The sequence below is a fragment of the Monopterus albus genome, unplaced genomic scaffold, assembly GCF_001952655.1.
Source record: "Monopterus albus unplaced genomic scaffold, M_albus_1.0 scaffold172.1, whole genome shotgun sequence".
NCBI classification, from domain to species: Eukaryota; Metazoa; Chordata; class Actinopteri; order Synbranchiformes; family Synbranchidae; genus Monopterus; species Monopterus albus.
The window spans coordinates 2,172,637-2,196,633 of NW_018128052.1; the positions used below are offsets into that span (position 1 = coordinate 2,172,637).

Genomic DNA, 23,997 nt, shown 5'->3' on the forward strand with positions numbered 1-23,997 from the left:
GGCTGTCTTTCTCCGTCCTTAAGGTGTCGATCTGCCTGAGATCTTGCTCCGCTTTGTGCGCATAAGTGAGCTTTTCAGTCTCTACCTCACACTGAAGGGCATCTTTGTCAGTCCTCAAGGCTTCGAGCAGCTGGAGATCTTTTTCCAGCCTGTTTGCATGAGCAAGTTTTTCATTCTCCAGCTCACACTGAAGGGTGTCGATCTGCTGGAGATCTTTTTCTATCCTGTCCGCATGAGCGAGCTTTTCAGTCTCCAACTCGCGCTGAAGGGCGGCTTTCTCCACGTTCAGCCTGTCGTTCTCCACCTTTAGAGCGGCTTTCTCCGCCTTCAGGGTGTCGATCAGCTGGAGATCTTGCTCCACCGTGTCGGAGTGAGACTTGTTTTCTGTCTCATGCTCACTGTGAAAACTTTCCACCCGCTGCTTGAGAGCGAGGGAATCGTCCTCACCTCTCAGGCTGAGCTCATGGTGTGAAGCTCTGAGCTTCTCCAGTTCTTCTTGGAGAGCGCTGTTCTTGTTCCTCTCCGCATTGAGCTCATCCGTGAACCTCTTCTGGCATATCGTATATGCCACTTTCAGATCCTCGTAGTCTTTCTGAAGATCTTTCTTCTTCCTCCTCTTTATACTATTGGCCACCTGAGAGGCAATGTTCGAGGCGCTGAGAGCTTCTGCGTCACAGTACTGCCTCAGCCTCTCAAGCTCCTTTCTAGCTTCTTTCTCCCTCTTGATAAAGTCTTCAGTCTTGGCTTTCTGGTAAGCCAGCTGTTCCTTTGTCTGGCTTAGCTCTTGGCTAAATTGGATCCTCCAGTTCTGTTCATAGTTAAAGTTCTCCCTGCCTCTGCTCAGCATCCCTTGAAGCCTCCCGATTTCTTCATGAAGAGCTTCGCAGTCCATGTTCTTGTTCCTGGGAGCTGTCTGTCTGTTGTTTCTACAATTTTAGAAATCATTCCAGTTGGCATCATGGATAAGGCCGGCACAATCCTCGCCATCTTCATGGCCATGGGTCCAGTTATCAAGCTGGCCAGGCTTCCACTTCCTGATAGCAGCAACATGAACAACATGTAGTTCATGAAGTTCAAGCATCATACAAAGTGTTTGTTAGTTATAATCACAGAAACCTGTTGTTTTGAGCAGAATTAAGCAAGGAATCGAGTCAGGAATCACTAAAATGCATGAATTCACTTTTCTGTGAAACCAATATGGCGGGGTAACTCACTTGAACACAGGTATGGTTCCATCCACCCACTTCCAGACATTTTCTTCCTCCCTGTCAGTCAGGCCCAGCCAGAAATAACTTTTTCCTGCAATTGCAGTTCTCACAAATTGCTGCAGATATAAGAGCAACAACACTGTGCTGTGCCGCCCCAGATGTCCTCTCTGCTAAGTTTCTGTTTCATAATCTAAAGCTTTGGGCTGCTGGGAGGAGACCGGTGTCCACATTGTCTGACCACAAACAGGCTGCTGTTCATGTCTCTCTCAGACTCTAGTCAGTTATTTGTTTCAGTCATTCTTTTTCATTGTTATCCTATCCTTTTTTCACTTGCTGTTTTTAAAATTGCCTTTATTTTGTATTATTATTTATCTATTTTATATTTAGACTATATTGTTTGGCATTCATTGTGGACAGCAAAGGAAGAATTTCATTGTGCAGGGAAACATGTTTCCTTATTGTGCATATGACAATAAACTGATTGATCAATAAACTCTTATGATTACACTGTATTTTGTTTTACTGATGTGATTCTGAAAAGTAACCAAGGTTATCAAATAAATGTAGTGGATTAAAATGTATAGTACTTGTCTCAAAAATGTAATGAAGTCAAAACTGTACTTAAATACAGTACTTGAGTAAATGTACTTCATTACTTTCAACCAATGTCCCAAACTGTGTAATTTTATGTTTCACTTTTATTGCAGTGAATCATGCTCATATGGAAAAGTGCTCAACCACGTTCTATTTTGGCTTCGTTTTATATATTTGTGAAACACTTTGTAACTGTATTTTGAAAAGTGCCATATAAGTAAAGATTAATATTGTAATGGGGAGTGGGTTGAAGTAGAGGTGGAGCTTATCTTTTATCAAACTGAGACTGGGAGTTGGTTCCACAGGAGGCGAGCTTGACAGCTAAAGGCTCCCATTCTACTTCTGTGGATTCTAGGAACCACAAGTAAACCTGCACTCTGAGAGCGAAGTGCTAATCTGGTGGATTCTGACCAGTGAACCCACTTGACCACCATCATGCACAAAAAAAGTTAGGACTGTTTAGGTTCCACAAATGTGCAAACATTGTTGTATAAGGAACAGATGACAAGTACAAACACTTTGTAGTCCTGGACTTCCCAGTTTATTTCAAGCACTGTAAAGACAACAGAAAAACAGACAGTGTCACATGAGTCTGCACCAGATAGCCACGTGGTAGGCCAGTTTGTCATTTGGGAATGAGGGGGTAGAAGTAGGGAGCAATAACTTTAACACACAGACACACTGAAACCGCAAAACATGGAGGAGTGTTGAGCACCCACACGGAGTTTATCGCACAGTGATGGAGTTTCTTGTGAATGCTTCACTTCTGCTGAGATCTCCACAGGTTGAACTCTTGATTTAAAAAAGGTATAACATCATGACACAATTTAAGGTCAAGAGACACTATGAAAGTTTGGTGTAGCCACTAAATAAAAAGATCACATCCTAAAAACATACCAAGATGCATATTGCATCAGAAATTTGGAGATAAATCCCACAGACACGTTTTCACCCAAAATACAATGTACAAATATGTAACTTCTAATTTGGGACCCCACAAATCTTAGCATGTGCTAAACCTCCACATTTAAAGTTCCCTCCACTCTGCAAAACACAAAGGTGTATGCCTTCATTAAACCAAAAACACAGGACACACTTCTCTTCTAAGTGATCTAAAATAACACTGGAAGCAGTTTAGGTTGCTTGATGGAGCTCAGGAATTCAAGGCCTAAATATCAGATTAGCAACTTCAAACTTAAAAAAAGTGTTACAAAATCATGGGGCAATTATACAGGTATATGAAACATACACAATCCTTTGAGGTTGACAGTGCCAGTAAAATGACATTACACATTATTTCTGAGTCCATCCATCCTTACAAGGTCACTTTCAGAAAACACCGACAGCTGTTTTAAGGTCCACCATCGTTTATACAATATACATCAACAGCATAGTTATTAGTACTGCAACAAGACTGTTTCCATATCAAAATATACAAAGGGAGATCACCTCTACTCATTCCTTCATCCACTCAGAGATTCTGGGTGAATTTCGCCATTCTTCCTCATTTCTTTTTTTTTTTTTTAATAATAATAATTTAACAAAAGTCCACACACACATATTTTCACTAAAATGTAAACATGAATTCATTATACACATTAAAAAAGCCAAGGGAAGCAGCTTTGCATGTTGCATCCACTGTACAGTTTTAGAAACCCACAGATAAAAATCGTCCTGAAAGGTAAATGTGCTTTAACGTTTACACGACTACTACGACTTGTGTGAACACTTCAGCTAAAACTAGGTTTTGAAGGAGCTGGACGGAGGCTTGATTCAGCAAGGTATTAGAGGACAGAGATGACAGCCTGGTTGCCAAAGGTAGTCACAAAGCTTTATCTACACACATGTATGCTGATCAGAGGAATGTCAGCACTGATGCACACAAACAGCACATGACAGTAGAGCCCATGCATGCATGAAGCTTCTTATGAACAATTACAGTACTTCTTTGAAATGGTTCCTATGGCTAAGCCATGCTTTGACACCTGTGCAAGGCTTCCAAGTATTATGACATTAATTTTTTGTTCTTTAAACTATTAACACAAAGCCTGTGATCAGGACCAATGAATCTCCATGAATGAATTCACCACCACAGTCTGCAGGTTAGATGTCATCTGAGAAGCAGCACAGAATATGTTCTCAAATTCCACAGTACATTAATAGTTGCAGGGTAAACACTCTAAGGTTGTTTTAAACACAAAACAGCACCCTGCTCTAGACAGAAATTGTGGTATGTAAAAATGAAGCATGGTGTGATACTGACTGACGTTACCTCCCCTTTCCTATGGTGGATTATTTAACCCAAAATTTTAAAGAAAATGAAAACAATTTTCCATTTGGAAATCCTTAATTTTTCTTTATAATTTTCATCTGAATTTAGGGTAAAATAATCCTCCATTTTTTGCACCTTCCTTAAAACCACAATGAAAAGTTGTCGCGTGGCTTTCCTTTTGTACAAGTCCTGAAATAACAGCTGAAGCATCCAAGGCATTTGCAACAACCATAAATTTTTTTTTTTTTTTCATAAAAACAAAAAAAAAAAAAAATTTCCAGGTGTTTTGAAAACCAAGAGAGAAATCTGGGAATCTAGAAAGTAAACATAGCTTAGCGGTCATTATTGCAGGATGCATATTTTACTGAGAAACATTGATTTCAGTTTGTTCTTCTGTCTTCAAAGACTTGCTTGTAATGATTTTGGACTTGGTCACAGTTTTCTGGACACACATGCAAGGCCTTCAAATGTTGAGTACAGTAGCAGGTCAAAGTGTAAAACTAAAGCCTTTCTTTGTCTTTAGACTTGGGTTTCTGCTGTGGTGTGGGACTCTGCGATCCCCTTCCTTCCAGCTCCATGCTGTATTCTGACGGAGCTGAGCTGATCCAGGATGCTTTGAACCCCTTTGGCTGCGTGACAGGAAGCGTGGGGCTCGGCGTTGCCTCTCTCTCCTCCATGTCATCAAAACTCACTTCCTGCACAGCCTCTTGTTTCTTGAATGAGTCTCTCCGCTCCGACAGGGCCAGCTTTCTCATCACCACCACCTCTTTGGAGTGGTGGTTGGCACCATGGTGCTGTGGGGACGTGGTACAACGGTGATGCTCGCTGCCTCCACTGACCATGTCCTGGTGGCCTTTCTGCCCTCCGATATACAGGGCTTGACGGCCGTGCTCACCAACGCAGACAAACCCGGTGGTGGTGTCCCTCTCCATGTCCTCCAGCCCCTCCCCCTCAGACAGAGGCACCTCCATGGTGTGGCGGCGGGTGCTGTAGGCCTTCCTATCTCCATGGTAGCCCCCTGTCGTCTTGTCGCCCGACAGCTTCTCTGCTGACTGGACCCTCTTGAGGAGCGGCGAGCGCGGTGGTTCTGCACTGCGGGGACGAACTGAATGGCGAGCAATAGTGGGAGGGGACAATGTCTTGCCATGGAAACCCTGCAGGGACTTTGGGTGACTGGGGAAGCAGGATGGAGTGCACTGGGGAGAGAGAGGCTGAGGAGGCGGGATGCAGGCCAGTGGTGATGGGGGGATGCTGCTGGTGGATTTGCAGCGGCCAGCTTTGGTGTAGCGACCCAAGACATGAAGGGAACTCGGACGGGCCTGTGGTATAGGTGAGTTAGGGGAGCTGGAGCAGGGAGATGAACTTGAATCTGAAAGAAAGAGATAAAACAGTTTGTCTATTTTTCATCCAAAAAAACTGGCAATCACAAAGAAACAAAAACACAAAAGGAGACTGGCTTCAGTCTACAATTTATCGTCACTCACCTCCGGAGTGGTCGGGAGCAGGGGAGCGGCAGGGTGTGGAAGGTCCAGGAGAGAGAGACTGTGTGGGAGAACCAGAGAGACTGTCGCTAGATGACTGATGGAGCCCTGAAGAGAAGCTACGACTGCTTTGCATAGGCGGAGGAGGAGTATGCTTAGACAGCTTCTTCAAGATGCTACGTCGTCTGCTGCAAAAGAAAAAATACAGGTGTCAAATATGATTACAGTACTATTCTTTGGTTTAACCTTTTCCATGTTTACTCAAGTACAAAAATGATATCAACTACAGCACTAGAGAAAAAGTCTCATCCAAAGAAAAGAAGTCAAGATGTCTGTCTGAAATCTAATAATGAGCTGTCCAACAGTAAAGCTATGGGTGTGACATCATTCTACCCTTCTGTACCTGTCCTGTCCCTCCTTCCTCTTGCTCTTTTTGCTGCGCCGGGCCATCTTGGCCTTGTAGCTCGCCCTTCTGGCAGGGCCCACCTTGATAGAAGTGTTCTCCAGTGCAGTTGTCTGGAGGGTCACTCTGCTCCCACTCTGTTTAAACCAGATTGATTACAGGCTGTTAGTTTTAACCCCCAAATGTGTGGACATTAGTGTGAGAAAAACAAATCTCTTTTGTGGATGTTGTCTGGGCTGGTGCTCATCAATATACAATAAGTAATTAGGAAAATTTCACATTTAAAATTATCCTTGGTAACAATCTTACCTTTAGTAGGAGCTCCACCACCTCAGTGTGGACTAGTCCCTGTACAGACTCCCCATTGACGTGAGTGATGAGGTCACCAGCACTCAGTCCTGCCTCATGTGCTGGACTGCCGTCCTCAACACACTGTGAACATAAGTGCACACCACCTCAAAATTACTGGTCAAGCAACTATCTAATCAGCCCTTACAATGACTGACAACACTGCACCTATGCAATCATTACAAATACTGTTTTCAGTTTACTTACACGGTCAAAGAAAAAAAAAAAAGAAACACCAACATCCTTATTGTAGGCATAACATTAGGTAAGTCACATTCATAAAAACTATAAAACAGAGGTGATTTAGCACAAATCAGTGAGTCTCTTTAGTCATTGCCAGTAATTGGTGATGCTGACTTATGGCCATTTAAAAGAAAATATGAAGACGACAACAGCTGTTTAAATATGTATGACATAAACTGTGCGTGTTTTATAATTACACTCTACATTTGTTGAATATACTACATGACTGCCTGAGACACGTACCCAGACCATGTGATGGACAGTGTAGACATCACTGTCTCCCATGTAGACCCTAATAGCTCGCAGAGCGAAGCCAAACCTCTTTCCAGAGCTGTGGATGACCACAGGAGGCCTGAGGCAGCTGATGCTGACAGACAGGTCCCGGCTGGGAGATGAGTCTCGGGATGAGGGGTTGGACGACAGAGACAGGGTCGACTTAGGGCTTGCAGGAGGACCAGCTGTGTCGTCTGAACCAGGAGAAGAAGATAAGGAGAAAGGTTGAGTACGCACTTCTGACTGCAACTCTGTAAATGCTGCACCATCCACTTATATTACTACTTCTAACAATTCTAAAAATGTAAGTTATTCTTCTACGTTCATTTCTTAGTTAGATAACTGAAATGTGAGAACATAAATGATATTACTCCTGACCAGATTAATAGTATTTATGGTTTGTGCATTTGTGTAAGTTACACATCAGGCTGTAGAGGGTGCTGTAAACACATGCATATATGAAAGTCATGCCTCTAAAAGACTTGATTTAAAAACATGACTATGACTGGAACTTGAGCAAGCAACTAAATCCAAACCAGCATCAATGAAAACCAGATAAGGCTTGCTCATTTCCTTAAATTATGCTGTTATATTATTTCCTTTCCATTCCAAAAATGCCCCAAACTCTCACTGTTTTATGATGTACAGTACTGTGCAAGTCTTAGGCCAGTCGAGAGAGAGGTGCAAAGGGAGGTCATACTAAATACTGACTTTGGACAGTAGAAAACATTTTATTCTGAAAATCTTGTGTTTGTTAATATTATGTACACATCTCCTGTAGTTTCTGATTATATCTTAAATATAAATATATATGCCATCATTACAACCTTGCTAAAACAGCAAAACTAATGGTGGCCTAAGACTTTTGAACAGTACTCTAGTTCTTTTTGTATAAGTTATTATCATCCTGTCTACCTGGAGTGATGATAAGAGACAGGCCAGAGACTGAGGCAGACTTGGGGACTTTGCCAGATGGGGATCTGGATTTCTCTGGTGTCTCCAGTTGGTGGGCGATGCGCCGGGAAGCCCCTCTCCGGAAGGACGGCCTGGTGCCTGTGCTGTTGCTTCGGAGACGAATGCGCCGTAGATTGGAAACCATCCCATCTAGGTTCATGAGGCAAAGATTGTGAGCACTGGTGTTTTACAAGTGACAGAGAGAAGCTGTGTTTGTGTTTTTCAGTCTTACCCTCCTCTTCTGCAGAGATGGCAAAGCGAGGCATGATGTCAAGGCTCTGGGTGCTGTTCATCACAAGTGGGCTGGCACTGCGTTCTGACTGGGAGGAACTGGACGAAGCACGAGGACGCAGGCTGCAAAGGGACACACAGACACAGAATCTCAGTAAAACCTCAAACGAGCCTACTTAAAAACCGGGCAAAGGGTTTATAATGTAGGAATAAGCAGCTGCACTCTCTGAAAGAACAGCAACTGTAGACCAACATAACAAAACAACCTAAGACTTACCAAAAATGTAGAAGTAAATCAGCTCTGTTATGCAGTTTTAGCTATTCACAAATATCCAGTTACATTTATTTTGAGGAAAAACTTTACCTTTTAATTTTACTCTGCTAAAACATTACAATTTGCTCAGTAGAGGTCATGTCAGTCTTTTACTGTATATCTTAACCGTTCATTTTATTTAGGGTCATAGGGGTCACTGGAGCCTTTCCCTATCTACACTGAATAGAAGGCAGAAAACCTGACACTCCCATTCCCACCTGAGCAATGTAAATGTCTCCACCTGACCTGCACATCAGGTGGAGGAGGTCAGAGCAAACGGTGCGCAGACAAAAACCCCATGCCAAAAGGAACAAACCTGGATGAAATGACACTGTTATGTCTGAGAATATGTATGACTGAGAATTACTTAGTAGTAAGGAGTTTCATCAGTATCTCATAAAAATTTCCATCTCGCATCTTTCGTAAAATCTGTAGCAAACAAAGCAAAAAGGGGGGCTGTTATTTTTTCCTTATAATAAGGACATCACTCTGTCCTTTCAGGCTCTCACCTCCCCCTGTGTCCATCTGCCTTTCTGTCTCCACTAGCCAAATGTTTGTGTCCGTCGCCAGGGGAAAGGACTCCCCTGCCCTCCCATCGCTCCTCCTTCTCCTCACTGTGGCTTCGCTCTGATGACGACAGACTCTGATTGGACGGCGTGGAGGTGGACAGGTGCTCTGTGCTGCTGTACACCTAAAGTTCACAAAAATGTTTAGAAATCTGGAGGAGTGTTTTTTCCAGAGTTCACATCACAGTTTTATTTTAACAATTAGTTTTCATGTTAGCTATATCTTCTAATGGTATAACACGGTATATTTGCTCTAGGTGAAGATGATTCAGCAGAGCAGTAACAAGTACTTTGCTAAAGCGATGGGCCACAGAGGAGAACTGTCGCAGCTCCAGAGATGATTCATCATCATTGGTTTCATCATCTTCATCTGACTCCAGGTGACTGTAGCGATCTGATCGGGCTGTAGAGAACAGGAAAAAAGTGTTCACATTGTTTTTATCTAAACTGAAACTGTCACCAGGCACTGTATCTTACAGCCTATTCTCATTGTAGTGTGGCCCGTGTCTCTAACAAAAGGTGTATCCGGGTTTGTCTGTGTGCATGAAAACATAGATGCATATCTGTATCATAAGTTAGGCGAGTCTATACTACCTCATGAAAGACCCTGTAGGCGTATCTGTGAATAATTCCACGTACTGTCGAAGTAGCTGGTGTCCTCTTCGGTCTCTAGCTGAGGGACGAATTCAGCTTTCTGCCTCAGGAGGCCAGTCCAGTCCAGACCCACAAAGAACATATGCATCTTCACCTCACTGGTTCCACCTAGAGAAGAACACAAACACCTTTGGTTTGCACATCTGCCCATCTTGAGCCTGGTGTACAGGTGCTCCTCTGCCACTTTGACTATGCCTCTCTTGATACATTAATATATACTTTTCTTGTGAGAAAATCGATTCAAATGATGAGAATGCTTTTTTCTATGAACTTTAACAAATTCACCATCGGTCGTCAGACATGCTGCCACCCACCTGTTCCCAGGCGTTCCAGAGGGCTCTGCCTCAGCAGTCTGGTGATAAGGTCCTGGGCGTCAGCTGGCAGAGCATCCTCTCCGTCTGGCCACAGGATCTCATCTGGTCAAAGAAGCACATACCAGTGACTCAGTGAAGGGATTTAAATTCATCTACATAGCCAGGGGGACTCTCATGCAAATTATACAGAAAACCAACATGAACAAATATTAGTGCTCCATTATTTAACACAATAACAATGTGAAACTGAAGGATCTCTTACCATTAACCACCTGACCAAAGAGTTGTTCTGGCGTGTCTCCAAAAAAAGGCACACACCCTACCAAAAACTCATAAAGAATGATGCCCATGGCCCACCAGTCCACAGGCTTTCCATAGCCCTGCCTCAGGATCACCTCCGGAGCAATGTACTCCGGAGTACCACACACCTGTAGAGAGCAGAACAAATGAAGATGGGGAAAATGTTTATTTAAAGGTCATGAACACAGAAGATGAGATGAAGTGACAACAAGTTGAGAAGAGACGGACCTGTTTATCAATGAACTCTCTGGTATCTTTCTCAATATGTCCTTCGTATAAGTTGGTCGTCATGTTCATTAGGCCGATCTTTGACAGCCCAAAGTCTGTTAGCTTAATGTGTCCCATGGAGGTGATTAACAAACTACACAAGGAAGGAAACACAGAAATGTTTCATGTTACATTAAACTAAATCATGATTCTAAGATTCAATAAAACATATCAAAGGTTGAATGTTTCAGAGAAATCAAAAAGATTGCTAGCCTGTTAAAGAATGAGAGCAAGTCTAAAAATAGTGAAATCTTTAAAGGTGCAGCCTAAAATGAAATGTGAAATCTGAGGGAATATTCTCTTCTGATACTGGTCGGGGACCTACTTGTCAGGTTTGAGGTCTCTGTGAACAATGCCATAGTTGTGAAGGTACTCTAAGGCTAGGACAGTCTCTGCAAAATACATTCGTGCCATGTCCACAGGTAGTGGACCAATGTTCTTCAATAGGTTCGCACAATCCCCACCTTAAAGTATAATAGAGGCCGTGAAGACAGACAGTCAGGTCAGATGGTTTGTTTAGGCATTCCATATTGAAGGTGTACTTTACAGAAGAGAGTTTGAATACAGTATTCCTAGAAAACATGCAATGGAAAGACAGCTCACTTTAATGTGTATGCTCTCACAATGCAAACCAGCCGTACCTTCCACATACTCCATGACGATACAAAGGTGCCTCCGTGTCTCAAAAGAGCAGAACATAGATACCACAAATGGGTTTTCAGCAAAGGTGAGGATGTCGCGCTCTACAAACACCTGCTGGATCTGGTTCCTTAAAATCAGGTTCTGCCGGTTGATCTTCTTCATGGCAAAACGTTGACGAGTTTCCTTGTGGCGCACCAGAAATACAGCCCTGTAAGATCAGAGGGGCGACGATGGGAGGGAAGTGGAAGAAAGGAAAAAAAAAAGACCAGGGATCATAAGGACATGACAGTTATGGAGGGAGAACAACAGAAATTTCATTAGGAAAAGAAGGCGGGACAAAAGAGGAGAAAACATGACCATCACTCACTCCTGGACCTGGTGTTCAGACTTGAAACAACACTGCCCAGACAAATTGTCAGTGTAAACACAAAACACAGACAACATAGCCTCATTTTAGTTTCTTTTCTGCTTTTACTAGGCTCTCTGCGGTGTCCACAAAGAAACTGAGTCAGTCGAACACAAAGAAGTCTGTCTTACTCACCCATAGGCGCCATTGCTAATGAGCTTGATAGTGTCAAAGTCACTCTCCAGTGGTTTCCTTCGAGGAGGGGTGCAGGCTGCTCGGCTCTGAACCACACATGCACACAAAAAAAAAGCAAAACAAAACAAAAAAAACAAAACAAAATTAAGTCGCTGAATCCACGTACTTAATGACTCCATTGTGATAAAGGATTTCTCTGTGTGTGCATAGACAAGTGCTCCGTTTGCCACTTAGACTGCATCTATTTCAGCAACTCTTTCAATGTTGTTTAGCTCTGCCTTTTGACATTTTATATTTCTTGAGCACAACCACCACTCCAGAGTCACTAGACTACTGAACTACTCCCCAACTGCTCAATAAAAGCTTATACCTGTATAAGTGTGGTGTCTCCTGTGTCATCAGACTCCTTGCTAGATGACCTATGACTCGGGCTCGTCTGCTCCAGATGGACCATTTCTGTAACAGCATCAGATCAATGAAGACAATCAGTGCTTAGTCAGCTGTCTGCAATGACACTGACTAATGATGCTTAACAAAACACCAGACAACTGTCACTGTGTACATGGCGGCTTTCTTAAAACATTTTTTTTTTTTTTTTTTTTACAGAGCTGCAAGTAAATAAACAAAATGAGACTGTTGTTGCTCACTTGACAAAACCTGAATGAAATCCAAAAATGTGTCCAGAGCATATTTGTTAGCAGATTTTTAAGTGATCTGTTTCAAAGGTGTCAGGTCAGTTATATAATTAAGAGTTTTGAAATCAGTTGAAGCAGGCTCTAAACACAAAGATGGGGTAGACAAAAAATGTGGCACCTTCTAGGGGATCCCTGGTGAGGCCAAGCTGGCTGATGATGTATCTGGGAATATCAGTCTTGATGCCCTGATCCACCTTGGCTTGCCCCTCTGCAACTTCCAAACGTTGGTAAAACTCCTCTGGATCAAACTCCTAGAGAGAGAGAATTAAAAAAAATAAAATGTTGTGGTTTCATTGTTTTGTTGCTTTTTTGTACATATTATATGGATTACTTTGGTTTGTGCGAAACAAAAAAGGCTCTGAATTCTAAGCAATTAGAGGAAAATATTGAAGAAATATTTTCATAGAAAATCTGCAAACCACACACACCAGGAACAAAAAAGAAAGAACGAGTTGCTATGTCTGATAGAACATTTTTCCAGTATGATTCAATAAACTGAATAAGATGACACAATCCACCATGGAGCAGGTATACAGTCCTCATGGCAGAGCTGGGAATGCTGCAAAAGTAAACCCAGTGTGTTTGTCCTTGTCTGTGGGACTACTGGGAAAAGTAACAGTGCTAATTTCAGAACTTCAATCATCTGCTATGGCACCTTCTGCCAATATTAAAGGACTCAAGAAAAACTCCAGGTAAAAATCTTGTCCGGTAAGGCAAACATGCTGCTGGCTTACTCCAGCAAGCAACTGTGTTATCATTATTACAACAACTATCATTACTAGAGCACACAATGACTGAGCCACCTGCCATATGTGCATTACAGGGGACAGATAGTTTGTTCAAGGCTCTATGGTGGTGAACATGTTGATATTATGGCACTCCAGCACCTATAATCACTACTATGTCTGACCCCGAGTCTTACCAGGCACTCCAGGAGTCTGGCAGGCCTGGAGATGATGATGAGAATCTTCCTGACCAGTTTGGTGATGATGGTCACCTCCTCACTCTCTGAACGCTCGTACGCCTGATAAGGGAAGAAGAGAGAGTGATGAATTATTACTGAGACTTAATCAAATTGCCACAAACCACAAGGCCACACTGTTCATCCACAGAGGCTGTCTGCACTTTGGTCTGGCTTATATCATTTTTAGCATCCATTCATTATCTGAAGGTGATTTAAGGAATCGTGGCTGGAATTTCAACGTCTTGCATCAATGCTCATTTCTTGCTGCTTTGGCAGATTTATAAATAATAGAAAACTCTTGCAGATACACTTTTATTAACACTGTCTTCATATCTTGGTCCAATATTGCTTTGCCTTGGTCAAACAGCAGATTCAGAATCTGTGTTGCAGAGGTGATAAAAGAATGGTGTCATTCAGAGTTCAGGTAAGCCCATTCGTTGCCTGTTGCTGGATTTGTTTTAAAGATATAATCTTCCAAAAGTCTTAAAGAAAAACAGTCTTATGAAACAGCAACTATAATTCAACTGAAAACTAGCAAGCACAGAGACAATTTCAAACATTTATGTAAACCAAAAGGGACCATTTGCTTAAAATACAATCTATCTAGGCTGGAAAAACAACATGTAAAACTTTAAAAAATAATTATGAAAATGTGATTTTAGTGGACGTTAGAGACAAAATATAGCTATGTCTGTTGGACTGTAGGATAAACAAAGCTACATGGATGAATATAAGAACAAACTGCATTGACTGTGCAACTAATTGAACTCAAATTATTCAACTGTCTGAATAAAAAAAGACAATTATTCAAAGTCCGAGTCTGCAGCAGGAGCCATAATCTATTTTGCTGAAGGCAGTGCTTGCTGCACCAAAATTGTTGCTGGAAAGGTTATGTAATACATCATTACATAATCAACGCCTTGTCTACAGCAGAGATCTACTGTATGTAATAATATTAAATGGCAACACCAATACTGGCCAGTGAACTGGAACCAGCACAGCAATTAAAGAGGCAATATCAGTTTAATGTAGTCAGTGCAGCTACAGTATAGTATATAGAGGGCAATCTGAACTACCAACAATCAGAGATCCACTGATGGAGTCTTAGAGGGAACAAACATGTTTACATGGCTGAATCATAATTGAAAAAGTGAATACATTTATGTGTGTGCGTCAGATCACAAAACATTTGTTGAAGAAGAGAAACACTCGCCTCATGCAGCAGCTTCTCCAGTTTCTCCTGCAGCTCCACAAAGTACCTGGAGGTGACCAGGCCGTTCTGTGACTTGTCTAGACAATCTCTGGCGAGCTCCACCAGCTGGTGCTGAATGAATCCCAGCACTCCATCAGCCAGTGGAAGAGCAGTGTCTGCGGAACACTCCGCAATGATGTCCAGGAGCCGACCCTCCATCTGGGCTGTTGCCTGAGAAACAACCAAAAATGCATTTCTTTACTTTAACGTAGTATTGTAGTAACAAGTGAGTGACTCAAGAAATGTAGATCATCTTTTCACATGCATAGCGCCACTGAAGATACCTTAGGAAAACGTTCTCTGTAGACATGATTCATCATGACAATCTCATTGTCAAATGTTCCACAGGTCCGTCCAGGGCTGGAGGCAAAAGAAAAAAAAAAAAAAGAAGAAGAAAAAAGAAAATAATAAAAATAACATGTAACAATAAATATCAGAAAACTGTTTTGCACCAATAAAGTTATTATTTTATGTATACAAAAACCGAACCACATACAAACAATGGAACTGATTTGCAAACTGACAGGTAGGCAGAGAAGTAACAGACGGAAGAAGGAAGGAAGGAAACGTGTTGCTGTTTTACATAATCCTTGAACTAAAGTGAAACATCTTATGGATAATGTTGGCATGGCCCAGTTACTTTTATTTGACCATTCCTGGTTAAATGAAGGATAAGTAAACATAAAATAAAATAAAAAATACTAGATCTTTTCAAGTGAAGAATAATAATATCGAAACTGTAAAGCTACACAAAGTGAATTAATTTCCTATGAATAAATTACAAACGCATGACTGAAACTGTTTATTATTAACCCAAGTCACAAAGACAGCAAGTTTGAAAGTGATAGTAATGTGCTTCAGCCAATGATCCCATTTGCAGTATCCATGGCCACATCTGTTGTGTGCAAAGGACTTCAGTTACAAAGGGGCACCTGTTAAACTGTCTGTGCACATTACAAATCAACATGCTGCCATCACAGATGTTAGAAAAAGCAACCCTGGGTTTACCTACACACACATACAGTACATACTGCAAATAATAATATCAAGATATGACAAGCACATATTATTTCTGAGCAACCACAACAGATGCACATATATTGTGGTTTTATTTGTAGGCAACCATGAATCCCTTGGGACATGTTTGAGGGCAATAACAAATGCTTTAGACACCTGCTGAGGCTGTTTTAAACACTTGTCTGTCATCTATTTCCACAGTCAATGCATGCAGTAATTTAGAAGTGTTAACAGAATTTAAAAAGTCAGCTATATTAATTTAATAAGCTTTGCAGCCCAGAGGTTTAGCTGGCTAAAACCCTGGAGGGATTTTCTCTCAGATGAAACTGAGGATTTGGGGAATCTGTGTATTTGCTGTACATAAACTAAAATTTTAATTCATTTATCACTGATAAAGCTTGACATAACTATACGCTCACACTTTATAAACTTTAACTTAAAAACATAAATGTTAAGCTGTTTAAATCAACATGTAATTAAGACTTTACTGAACATAAGTCCCTGAATACGTCCCTTTTTCCTTTCCACCCTCAAAGCTCACCACCACTAGAGCTATAGAGGGCCTGTTTAAGTGTTTAATGAGATACTAATGATGAGGTGCTAAACATTTACTTTCTGGAGGCGGTAGGCTTTATATTGGTTCCACAGCGAGCACCTTCCATTTGTACAGCAGAATTTTCCAATCACAGAGGAGCAAAGGAAGTGCAGCATCGCACTAAAGCTATGGTTATATCTGGAATGGGTCGTTTCTTAGCTAGCAGACAAATAAAATGGCAGAGAAGGAACTATGGTTCAATAATGAAAACTACAAATGGCAGTCATGATTTTGTCCTAACCTTTTATTTGCAGTCATAGTGCTAATGTTCAACAGGTTAGCTAATCAGCTGCCTGTTCAACTAGAAGCTTAAATGAGAAAGATACCTAGCTAACTAGAGAAAAAACTTTAAGGGGGATTACTAAGCAGTTCATTTTGCATATGTGCACCCGGTTTTTCTGCCCATCTCCGTTAAAGTGCTGTGCACAGTTGTGTCCAGACTGTTTCTGTAAGATTTATCCAGGATTGTCTCAGTTCTAAACGGGCCTAGCGTTGCCTTTGTCTGGCAGTATTTGCAAGTTGTTATGCTTTTGTCAATTTCCTTTCGTCTATGTCACTTCTTGAAACGAGAAAGCTGGAATGCTGGCACTTAACAGCTGTAAAATTTGAGGATGGAGTATTCGCTATGTCCACTTCAAATTCTACAGCCTGAACACAGTTATACTGATGAATCAGAATCAAAATAAGCTTTATTGGCCAGGTGTTTTGGTCACACAAGGAATATGACTCTGGTCAAATTCCTCGTGTGTCCAACACCCCTACGAACTTATGAAATAACAGTATGTAACATCCTAGTACATACCATCACAGTCCCACGACAGCATCAAGAAATTTTCTATTGTGCTATCATGAAACTACAAATATCATTAGATTCCTAGAAAACAGTGTCAATAAACACCACACTTATAAAAAAAACATAGTTAATGTAACATGCTACTAGCATACAGACATACTTAAATTTGGCACATTTGCAGTTTAATCACGCTGCTACTTGAAATCTGGTTTTAATAGTGTGTAATATTTTGTGAAATCTATCCTCCCTCTTTCCAAACCTTAACCTACCACATTAGAGATGTAGCTCTTTGGTTCCACCCATTCAAATTAAACTAAGATAATGAGATTATCTCATCTCCCAGTGAACTGTAAAGTTACAGAAACATTTCTGTGACAAAACCTTCTGGGCATTATAGTTAGTGCATGACTGCAAGCCAAGCTACCTAAGACTGCGTGAGCGGAGCCTGACAGGGGGTGAGGCGTGTGCTCCCTCTTCATCTGCCACACTCTCCGTGCTCCGGAAATGTTTGAAGAGGAAGTGGAGATCATCTTGCGTAGGCTGGAAGGGCAATTGGTGCAATAACTCCTGGGAAGAAGAGGACTGAGAGGAAAAAAAAAAAAAAAACACAGAGGGGACAAATCAGATATTTTAAATAGGACATCAAAATAAACTGATGAAAGCCACTTATCTCCTCAGTTTCTCTACTTTTATTTGTGCATTTGTACCTATGTCAGGCTTTGCTTCTACTGCTTTGATGATACAGTGTACTGTAACATCCTGAGCTAAAAGGTCTCCTCTGACAAGAGAGCCACACTGCTCTCAGAATCACTCGCTATCCTGTTAATACTCGATCTTAAAGGCTTTCATGTTCCACTGCAGATCTGAAATAGATTTAACACTTTAAAAAGACATGCTGAGAAAACCTGAATTAGTATTAAACACTATAAAGCCCTTTCTAATTTTAAAAACAGACTGTGAGCGTTAGTGTTCCGCTGCTCTGAAGCAGGATTTTTTCCCTTTCTGCCGCAGCACGCCCTGAGGCAGGCAGTAACAGCTGTTGCGTCTGCTCATGCATCCATTCGTTTTCTCTTTCTGGGCCAAAATGTCTGACATGCAGCCTGGAATTTATGACAGCTCCCAACTGGCTGGGATCCTGTGTTTCTTTGTGAGAAGAGCGAAGGGAAGCGTGGCTAATCTGACTGACAGAAACAGGGAAAAAGTGAAAGGAAAACAGACATAGAAAAAGGAGAGAACAATAGAGCAAGGAAGAGACAGAAGACAAATGACAGAGAGAAGGGAGAAAGAGATCCTGCAGAGGAAACTAGAGACATGTCAGAACTGAGGGAGAGCAGCATAAAGACCTCACTGACTGCGATCATGAAAGGGGCATTGTGTGGGGAGGGCTGACCTCACCGTCTCCAAGCCATGTGGTTGGCTGTACAAAATTACAGCTATGAGAGAGGAGGCGGGTATTGTTTTTTTTTTTTTTTTTCCCCCAAACTGCAGTTTCAGTAATGACTTTGAAAGTGAGATGTTAATCACTATAGAAACCATCAACATACAGCTAGGTGCAGCTTGGCTGAGAAAAGCTTAGTGAGGAAATGTGAAACACTTTAGAGTCCCTGCTCAGCTGTGATGTCATCCAGGAAAAGGAACCATGCATTTCAACAAGACCTGTGTTATTTTAGCGATTAGGCTTGTTATTCCCGTACTCTCCCTCGGTCTAAAGGGGCCACACAAAGAGCAGCTCAATATCATTTCGGCATGAAGTCATTTATTTAACTAAGAGGCTCACGTGGCAAAACATTAACTACTTTCCAACCACGGTGAATTTTTAAATCCCTCTTTGGTTCCACTGCAAATAATTTGGTCAGTTTAGCCATAACATCACTTCATACTGGGCAGAATTCTATGTCTTTTAAAAGTCGTGGATGTTTAAAACTGTTCATCTTTAATCATAACCATTATCGTGTTAGAAATTCCAGGAAAACTCTGGGAAAGGCATCTGTGGATTCATACCCATTTCCTCTCTGAGGTGGTAAGAGCGAGAAAAGGCTGATGACAGGGGGCTGCATCATCCCAGCTCATATCCTGCTGAGTCATTAAGGGATACAAAATCCATCTCCAGTCAGCTGTTTGGGGTAAAGCAACCGGTGGCTGAAAGCATGGTAGCCCAGAATATCATGTGATAGTGTTTGCCATACACCTAGGAGAATATTTTCAGCATATTTATACTGTATTTAACCTGAACATATGACGTTTACAATGGGAATCTGTCTGTTTAAACACCAAAACTGAATAAATACATGCAGGACTTGGTGCTAAAAACGGTTTATGCACATAAAGCTTTTCTGGAAGATTTTTTGGAGGTTTTGTTCTCACAGCAGGTTTATGATTATTACCTCCACCAAGGCAGAGGTAATGTTTTAGTGGGCATTTGTTTTTTTGTTGGTCTGTTCACAGCACAACTAAAAAGTAATGAATGAATTTGAATTAAATATTTTGGAGAGGTCGGGTACAGCCCACAAAACAATGCACTAGAGAGTTTGGTGCTGATCTGGATCATCAACAGGATCCAGGAATTTTTAAAGGATTCTTCACCATTGAGATAGGTCCAGTTCATTGTTTTCAATCATGTGACTGGCACAGAGACCTGGAGAGCAAAAACCCTTCCTGCACGGTGGCTAACAGTGGACACCCGATAAAACTGCAGCACAGGCCTGTTAATCTTGAATGATTACTAATTCATGAACAATCTGATTCTATTCAACAGCTTGTTGGTAGGAAGAGCTCAGGCTCATGCTTGAGAGCCATTCTTTTTATCTTTGTGCCCAAACTTCACAGGCTGTATTCTAAATCTACTCCACCAACAGAGAAAGAGAGAAAGAAAAATCAGCACGGCCTAAAGAGCTAACATGTGAATGAAGACAGGGAGTGGCACTAGCAAAACAAAAGAGTGAATCAACATTTCTTTTTGATTGTTTCATAGCGGTTACATTCTAAAACACAAATAAACATGGCCACACCTCCGCACAACCCCCAGGGAGGATTTTATGTGAATGCGGTCAAAGCACAGGCTTCATCCTCCTGTCTATTCTGCTGTGATCTACCCTGCAGCTTCATCTACTTGTACATGCACTGGCTTGCATTTGTTGCAACATCCTGCTCATATACTAATTTTTCACAGCACCTGTTCAGTTCTGCAGGCGCTGAGCTTCATGGTCGAAGATATATTTTAGGTGAAGCATCACTTTTAACTTGTAGAAGACAAGGCGAAGCTGCAGCACTTTGCTCAAGACACTAAATTTGGTTACCATCTTTCACCTTGAGTTGCTGGTCAAAAGATATAATACTTTCAGTTAAAAATGGCCTAAAATCTGGTCCAGGTGCAAAGTTTACATACAAGTATTTACTTTGAAAGGGTGTTTTATAAATCAGCAATAATTCAGACATGAATTTATTTCCTTTTAACACCCACACTGTGTGTAAACAGATGGGATTTACAGCTCAGTCAGTCAGTGCCTTGCATTTACAAGACGCCATAGTGCTGTAAACTGATTGATACAGCAAGTAGCTAAATGCTCCCTTGGCAGTGGTTTGAAGAGAGATTGAATATCTGATGAAGGAAAGAGAGACAACTGAGATTACAGGAAGAGAACGCCACAGAAACAAAACTCAACTTACAGATACTGATGAACTGGGTGCATTGGTGCAATATCCAGATGAGGGAACTGACGCCACAGACCACCTTCGCCCATCCACTCTGCAGAAACAAAACAGCAGCACGCTGCTCAGTGGTCGCTTGTTATTCTACATGAAACCTACACATCCTGTTGACTCACTCCAAGCTTCAGTTTCACCTTTTTATGCCTATAAAACTCATTTTAATATAAGATGATCACATGCAAGATTAAAGACTAAAAGATAACATCTGATGCTTGAAACTGTGGTGATAAAAAACAGAAACACCAGTTTGTCATTTTCTTACCTCTCACCGCGGGCAAGTTGGCTACGTGAATCCAAAAAGAGGAAGACACAAATGGAGAAGGCGAGAAAGAGAAGGAAAGTTGGCAGGGCAGGACACAAAGGGAAAAAGAAACAGCATTTAATGAAGAGTACTGTAAGTCTGTCTGTCACACTCTGGTTTGTCTGTCACAGCTTGCAGCCAGTGGCGGTCTGCTGCTGAACACGCTGCCATCACACTGCAGCACTGAGACTCACACTTAGCTTCTGACTCATTATACACACACACACACACACACACACACACAACATACACTCAGAAACAGTGCTTACATATACACCATGAAACACCCACCCAGACGGCTAACAAAAACACAAAACCTCATCACTTATGTGTGAAATTTCCACTTGTAACAACGCCTCTATCTCCACTGTCCTCTCACTTTTCCATCCAATACGGCTTTCCTTCACTGACTCAATCTGTGATGACAAGGATGGCCAAAGGTTTTCTCGCAGAAACCAGCTCTTGGGGACATGCAGCTAAATCAGAGGTGACACGGTGAAATTGGAAGGTTCTGCTCCGAGATCTGAGGATTCGTGATGTGTTTTCTGATATGGTTCATATTGAATATGTAGCCTATACCCTCTGCTATGTGCTAACAAACCTTTTTACTGTGGATACCAGGATGTTGCATTAAGGTCCTGCAAGTCTTAAAGAGATGGAAGCTAAGATTAAAAGCAAGGTCTGAAACTGATTTAAGAATCAATGCCTGTGGCCTGTGGTGTGAAGGATGTGGGCAGAGTGTAGGCAGTCCTCACACCGCTAGATAAAAAAAAAAAAAAGCATCTTTAATGTTGAAAAAGTCTCAATAAATTTAGGGGAGTCATGCAGGCTGGTAAAATGCAATCCTATGAGGAGGGCATTTTCCTACCATCCCTGAAATGACTGGTGTAATATGCCATATTCCCATATTCCACTGTAACATGAAATGCATATTCCTAATACATCATATTTGATATGAGCAGCATAAAACATTTAAATTCAATGAAGCTGTCCATTTGTGAAGCTTCTGTATATGCATACTGGTAACCACCAGAATGAGCCTACATGTTGCTGCTTTGCCTTAAATATCTTTACTAGCAGGTCAATAACACACTATTTCCTGCTACTGGACCAGGATGCCAGTTCTGTTTCTCTAAATCCCAGTGAGTCTATAGACAGTGGCACGATAAGAGGCCAAGCTCTGCAATGTTTCCGCATAACCACAGCAGTCCTGAGTAATGAGTGTGTGCACTGACTTGTGTCTTAACTGGCTTGATAAATGCCAAGATCCATATCCAGCAAGTGGCCCTGGGGTCTTTCAGCTGGTTGGGATTGCTGCTCTGTTGCCTTATTTCCATTGCAGGAGCAAAAGAGAACAAGCTGGGGCAAGTTCACTCTTCATGCCACTCAAAATTCCTCAAAAAACTTCCTATGTTATTTTTTGGTTTTTATTCAGAAGGCTATTGCTTTATATAAGTGAACAATGTTGACGCTCTATCAAAGCTGTTATGAGCTGATGTTTGGTTCAACTGGGCATTATTAACCTTGCAGGGAAAAGTCACTAATGAAGCAACTTTGGTATCTCTAACTCTCTGCAGGTTCTGACTGCTGAGTGAAGCATGAATGTAAATACATTTCTGTTGGCATATATTTTTTATGTGCAGGATAACTGCACTTCTGTCACTTCACGTCACTGCAGGAAGAAAGATGAAGGGACTCTGATGCTAAAATCTGCATTTAATCCACCGTTTTCGGAGGCTTCTGCACTTGATCGGTTTTACCAGTTTTCCACTTGGGTAGACTACTTGGTAGAGAAAACACTACTGTAGTAAGCTGGCTGAGCGTAAGTGCCTTAGACCAATTCAAATTAAAAGATATCTGAGTTCATGCTTACCTGCGGGCAAACTGGAAGTTGGCAGACGTGCTGGCAGTGACATTTCTGGGGCTTTCTGAAGGGCTGCTGCCAGCTAAAGAAGATAGACAAATTTGAAACCTAGTAGATAATGAAATAAACTCTGTATACCACCACTCAAAAGTTTGGGTTGACCTCCATTTTACCAGTCGTTATTAGTGTAGTTCAACAGTCGAACACACCTGTGGCCTGAAATCAAATGTTGTTCAGACAGACAGCACTGCTGCTCCCATAAAATGTGTTATTACTAGTGATGGGTCCGGTAACACCGATGCGTCACCACATGCGTCGAGCTCGTAGAGCAAAACCCCATGTTGGTGCGCGTATCGCTTTAAGAAAGTCACGTGACCAATACAGAAACTGTTTCGAACTGACACTGCCGCACCAAACTGTGTTTATAAGGAAGTGCATATGTCAACGGGATGCATCTGCCAAAACGAATCTCTGATCTTTTGCGGTTTGTCACATTCATCAAGAATTACGGAGCAGCCTCAAGCCAAAAGAAAGGTTTCCGCCGTGTGGGACCATTTTTATCTCATATCGGAAAATAAGGTATTTGTTTTAATTACCTTGTTGTTTCATCATGTTCCTCTCAGAGTTCCCACTTGTTCTATCTGAATTCAAATTCATTTCAAAGTGACTCTAAGTTTACTATTCATATTATTTTCTGCAGGTTGAATGTCGCATTTGTTCGACAGAACTTTCCTGCTTAAATAAATCCACCTCCTCAATGCTGCTTAAATGTCATATTTAGACAGCAGAAAAATGGAGGTGACCTCAAAAATTGGAAGGAGTCCAAAATCCAAGGAGTTGGATAAAGGAATAACTAGCCACAGAGGAAGCGACATGAAAATACTATCAGGACTAGGAAAACGACTGCATTTCTTATCCACTATGCTGTGGGCAAACATACAGTGGGTACGGAAAGTATTCAGACCCCCTTAAATTTTTCACTCTGTTATATTGCAGCCATGTGCTAAAATTATTTCAGTTCATTTTTTTCCTCATTAATGTACACACAGCACCCCATATTGACAGAAAAACACAGAATGTTTGACATTTTTGCAGATTTATTAAAAAAGAAAAACTGAAATATCACATGGTCATAAGTATTCAGACCCTTTGCTCAGTATTTAGTAGAAGCACCCTTTTGAGCTAATACAGCCATGAGTCTTTT

At 41.5% G+C, this 23,997-nt stretch overlaps 1 protein-coding gene across 2 annotated transcripts in view; it reads right to left on the reverse strand.

Annotated features, from left to right (window-relative positions):
- Positions 1–2,561: 2,561 nt before the first annotated feature.
- The window catches only part of mast3a (microtubule associated serine/threonine kinase 3a), a 28,344-nt gene continuing 6,908 nt past the window's right edge, over positions 2,562–23,997 (reverse strand). For both annotated transcript variants that reach the window (XM_020616075.1, XM_020616074.1), the window contains 25 exons: positions 22,803–22,875; positions 20,891–20,911; positions 20,587–20,665; positions 17,345–17,502; positions 14,800–14,875; positions 14,477–14,686; positions 13,222–13,323; positions 12,418–12,550; positions 11,975–12,060; positions 11,605–11,690; positions 11,063–11,271; positions 10,747–10,885; positions 10,383–10,515; positions 10,117–10,282; positions 9,855–9,956; positions 9,526–9,648; positions 9,177–9,289; positions 8,830–9,011; positions 8,009–8,130; positions 7,738–7,926; positions 6,793–7,016; positions 6,268–6,390; positions 5,959–6,095; positions 5,559–5,743; positions 2,562–5,443 (listed from right to left, as the gene is read on the reverse strand). In XM_020616075.1, the coding sequence (XP_020471731.1) occupies positions 4,575–5,443; positions 5,559–5,743; positions 5,959–6,095; positions 6,268–6,390; positions 6,793–7,016; positions 7,738–7,926; positions 8,009–8,130; positions 8,830–9,011; positions 9,177–9,289; positions 9,526–9,648; positions 9,855–9,956; positions 10,117–10,282; positions 10,383–10,515; positions 10,747–10,885; positions 11,063–11,271; positions 11,605–11,690; positions 11,975–12,060; positions 12,418–12,550; positions 13,222–13,323; positions 14,477–14,686; positions 14,800–14,875; positions 17,345–17,502; positions 20,587–20,665; positions 20,891–20,911; positions 22,803–22,875 (4,040 nt within the window). In that variant the 3' untranslated portion in view covers positions 2,562–4,574. The remainder of the gene's footprint in view (positions 5,444–5,558; positions 5,744–5,958; positions 6,096–6,267; positions 6,391–6,792; positions 7,017–7,737; positions 7,927–8,008; positions 8,131–8,829; positions 9,012–9,176; positions 9,290–9,525; positions 9,649–9,854; positions 9,957–10,116; positions 10,283–10,382; positions 10,516–10,746; positions 10,886–11,062; positions 11,272–11,604; positions 11,691–11,974; positions 12,061–12,417; positions 12,551–13,221; positions 13,324–14,476; positions 14,687–14,799; positions 14,876–17,344; positions 17,503–20,586; positions 20,666–20,890; positions 20,912–22,802; positions 22,876–23,997) is intronic.